A 4,241-nucleotide genomic window follows, 5' to 3' on the forward strand; every position below is an offset into this window, starting at 1 on the left:
ACTAAATTTACCGGAAATATATTTCAATCATAGCTCTACAATAGATTAATTTACCACTTTCCATTTGCCCTTACATTGGGCTTTAAAGTATTTTTCCTCCCTACCTCTCTCTCACTCTTCTTCCATCAGGTAGTGTTATCCTTCATTGAACACTGGCCATTTCTTGCTTTAACCAGGCTAACTGCAGGTGAGAATTCCTTAAAACACAAGTATATCCTTACCAGAACACGCTTCCCTTCCCAGCTTGGACTTGATTGTTACTAGCTTCATTTTTGATTTCTAGGTCAGAAGAGTGAGAGGTATGTAGATAAATAACCCTACAGTGGAACGGAGCTGGATTTTTAGGATACTCTACTGTTCCTGGTCCTTTATAATTTAATCCCTCCCCTCCCCAAACCTAAAAATAAATAAAAGTATCTCCAGACCATTCATATCTACATGGACAGGTAACAAATGCATGCATTCATCCCAATCCACTCTGACAGGAACTCCAGGTAGACAGAAAACTCCAATATTAATACGAGACTACAACTGTGTGGGTTTTTTTTGTTGTTTGGGTTTGGTTTGGTTTTTTTCCTCCTGCAAAGTCCTAGTTTATGATGATCAAACAACAAAATAAGTTTTGGACAACCCAAACTGGTCACTACAAGGTATTTTTACTTGCAGGGCTGAAACTGCTCTTGGTTGTTTATCAGAGTTCCTAATGCAAAAAGATACTGTAGTCTTCCTTAAAAAAATAAAATATTAAAAAAAAGAATCACACTGAGCAGTAGTTACTGGGCCACCAAACTAACACTGGCTTGAGGTTACTGTGTGTTCACTGTTCTTGGATGTTCCCAGATTTTGGACTGAAGCTGCCAGAGATGTTAATGGGTAGTTTAGTTTTGAACACTGCAGAATTCACATGTGCTTTTGGAGGAACAGAAGCACAGCACAGGACTGGTCTGAAGAGAAGCAAAATTGTGATCTTTGCAGATTGTGGCACGTTTCTCAGGTCAAGGGGAGAATAAGCCAGAAGAACAAGTGCTTTTCTATCTATTAAAGTATATTCATGATGGCATTGTACAACTGAGTGAGCACCACGAAGTGGACAGGAAGGCAGGAGCTGCGATCCTGAGTGGCAGGGGTACACGTAAGCCAGGACAGTGCATTGTACTGCTCCAAAACAAACCTGCAGAAGAGAAACACAGAGAGAAATGAAACTGGAATTGTTTACTCCTTTCCTTCTCGTCTTTTCTAGAAGATTTACTTAAACTTATCTCTGGTTTCTCCTGGAGATGCAATGTCATGAGGACGGCCTGGCTGTATCAGCGCTGGTGGTGTTGGCAAAGTAGGAAACTTACTGACAAGGGGAAGAGGGGAAGCACGAATTTTTAGTTTTAATATGTTTGAACTTGAACCAAGCTATTTGAATGCAGGCCCTCCACAATACATGGCAGAGATGATGGAATCGTAGCGGTTCAAATACCACTGTATTGAAGGCCTTGAGTCTTGAACACCTCTAAGGGCAGAGGTTCCACAGCTGCTCTGGGCAACCTGCGCCAGCATTTGATTACACTTTTTATGTGATCCCGTATCTGATTAGAATTTCTCATGTTGTAACTTGTGTCTGTTGTATCTCGTCCTTTCCTTGTGTGTTGCATCATCCTTTTATCAAAACAAAGACAGTAGTACCCCAGGAGAGCTGTGATAGCTCAGTCCTCTAAGAGGATGCAAATTTAGATCTTCTAGAATAGATACAGCACCAATTTTCTTAGATCAGGTTATTCTTCGTGCTTCCTCCTGATATCCTCTACTTGGTTAAATGCACATGTTTGTTCACTCGTGTGTTCCACCCTGTATGCTGTCTCATAAAACAGATCTTTTTTCAGTCCCCAACAGGTGGGATGGAGGCACAGTCCTCTAGTTATCTCCAGCAATACGATACACAACCCTGTATTAATTCAGGAGGAATGTCTCCTTTATATCCCAATTCCTAAGCCACTGGTATCAGGACAGTACTTTTATCTCCTTCTATAAATCAGTTTGGCAAGTAAAAATAATTACTGACACAGTCCAGATTAGACCACCAGGAACACGGAACACTCTCTGGGAGGCAAACCAAGTGTCCATTTGGGAAGGCAAAGCCCTTTGGAAGTTTCCTTTACATAGTTTTGTATAGCAGTATGGAAAACTGATGATGTAACCCTCAAAGTCCTGCTCTTTGGTGGTGGAGGTAGCAGTTAGAGTTGCCCACTACTCTGAGACATGCATGTAGGGAGGGCATAGTGGAGTTATAAGCTGCTGATAAAGCTGAGAAATAATTTTGCCAGGTTGAAAAGTCCCTCTGAAATTTCAGAGCTTGGTCCCCGTAACCTTAGGGAGGAAATGCAAAACCTAAAAGGCATTACCTCAAGACATCCGATGTAGTTTTAGAGTCAAGGGGGTGAGGAACTCGCTGAGAATTTCTGGCAGGTAGAAGCTCATCTGACTGCGCTACAGAGATGTGGTGATGTAATGAGGCCTGCATAAAGGTAAAAAGCACAAATTAACTCTTCATATAGCAAGTACTTCTAAAGATTCACAGTGAACAAATACATTCTGAATTGTCTGAGGTCAGCAAGGAAAGCTGGCAATTCTTTGTTGAACCCACCATGACCATGTGTATTCCCAAGTTCCACAATTATTACATTTTTGAAAAACAGACTTCTCTTTTTGACTGGCATCAAGGATCTTTAAAAAAGAATGCTGAATTCTGTTCTTAATGTTAGCCAGGGAAGAAGTGATGAGAGGGAACACTTGGGATGTGTCAGTGGTTCTTTCGGTGTTTCAGTAACAAACCACCCTGAGTCTTCAGGCTCTCCCAGTAGCAGACCCATCGCAGACACCACATCGCAGTGGTGTGTCCAGCCAGGACACTTACTGCAGCCTTTGCCCCGCTCTCCGCTGGTATGCCGTCTCAGCCTGTCTGATCTTTCTTCGGGAGCAAGGCTTGCGCAGTAGTTTATACAGGAGAAGGAAAGGGATTTCACACTGATCATGTGCCGGGGGTAGAGCGACCATGTAAGCCTTTCAAGTGGGTAGCCTAATACACCTCACAGCCTGCCGAGGCAAAACCTCTAATTTATACTGCTCCAATTATGGCATGCACATTAGAGGTGAAATACTTGAGCTCAAAAATACTTAATCCAAATCAGACAAAGATGACTGGAATCTGTATGCCTCACATGCCATTCAAGTTTGCTAATTGCAGCGCTGTGCAGCATAAAGGAGACAGCATCCCCTGCTCACGGAATGGTGTACAAGTTACTGCATGAATTCAGCCCCTTGCTTTTATTAAAAATTGTCCAAACCAAACCAGTATGTTCCAAGTCAAATTAAACATTTAATTCAGCCTAGATCTGAGAGAGCAATTGTGTTGGGCTGGGGGTGGTGGGGTAGGGAAGGGTGGTGGCTCCTTCTCTCTAGTACAAATCTAGTATAAGCTTACGGAAGGAATTCATAAAGTTGCCTGGAGCTCTGCTGACTATGTTTTTACTGCTGGAACTGAAACATAATCTCTGGATTACTTGTTCACAAAAAAAAAAAGGTTGCTTTAAGTTTAACATTAAACTTCATCTCTAGCTCCAAAACCATCGTGGTCTATTTTTCATATTATTTTGAGATCTCCATTCTGTTGGCTTAAAGAAAAGCACATACTTCGGGGAAGTCTGTCCATGAAGAGTGCAGAGTGTGAGCAATAAGGTTCAGTACTTTGTTGGTGGAGGTGCTACATGGGATATAAAGCCTGCCATGCTGACTGCAAGTCATTATTAAGATCAGTCCTAAAATTATTTTTGGCATGAGGAAAGAATTGAGAAATACTGAACACCTTTACTCTGGTAATTGCCTGATAGACATGGATGAGAGAATTTAGTTAAAAGACTTGCAAAAATGTTTAGTATTTGTTAATTAAGCTGGGAATGGATAAAGTAAGTGGTACTAACTTTATTATTCTATACGTTGTTTGCTTGAATAATTATGTGATGCTATTCAAGGCAGATTTTTCACCTCTTTCTGCGCTCACTAGTTCACTTTTTTTTGATTCATTCAAATAAGAAGCTGCATGACACACTATGGCGATCAGTGCATCTCTAGTAGTTGAACCAATTCTGCTGTATACGTCTCGCAAGCACTTGCAATTCTGGAGTGGAAGGTATCAGGTTCACTACAGACACCACTGTGCAACTTTTACAACTAGGGAAAGGGAAATGGGTAGTAAA

General features: G+C 41.5%; 1 protein-coding gene across 1 annotated transcript in view; it reads right to left on the reverse strand.

Moving 5' to 3' along the window:
• Positions 1-668: 668 nt before the first annotated feature.
• LOC104161874 (mediator of RNA polymerase II transcription subunit 13-like) overlaps positions 669-4,241 on the reverse strand; it is a 7,567-nt gene continuing 3,994 nt past the window's right edge. Inside the window, exons 3-4 of the mRNA XM_009700449.1 lie at positions 2,391-2,503; positions 669-1,171 (exon numbers count right to left, since the gene is read on the reverse strand). Of these exons, the coding sequence (XP_009698751.1) occupies positions 1,039-1,171; positions 2,391-2,503 (246 nt within the window). The 3' untranslated portion in view covers positions 669-1,038. The remainder of the gene's footprint in view (positions 1,172-2,390; positions 2,504-4,241) is intronic.

This window comes from Cariama cristata, unplaced genomic scaffold, assembly GCF_000690535.1.
Source record: "Cariama cristata isolate BGI_N322 unplaced genomic scaffold, ASM69053v1 scaffold20025, whole genome shotgun sequence".
NCBI classification, from domain to species: Eukaryota; Metazoa; Chordata; class Aves; order Cariamiformes; family Cariamidae; genus Cariama; species Cariama cristata.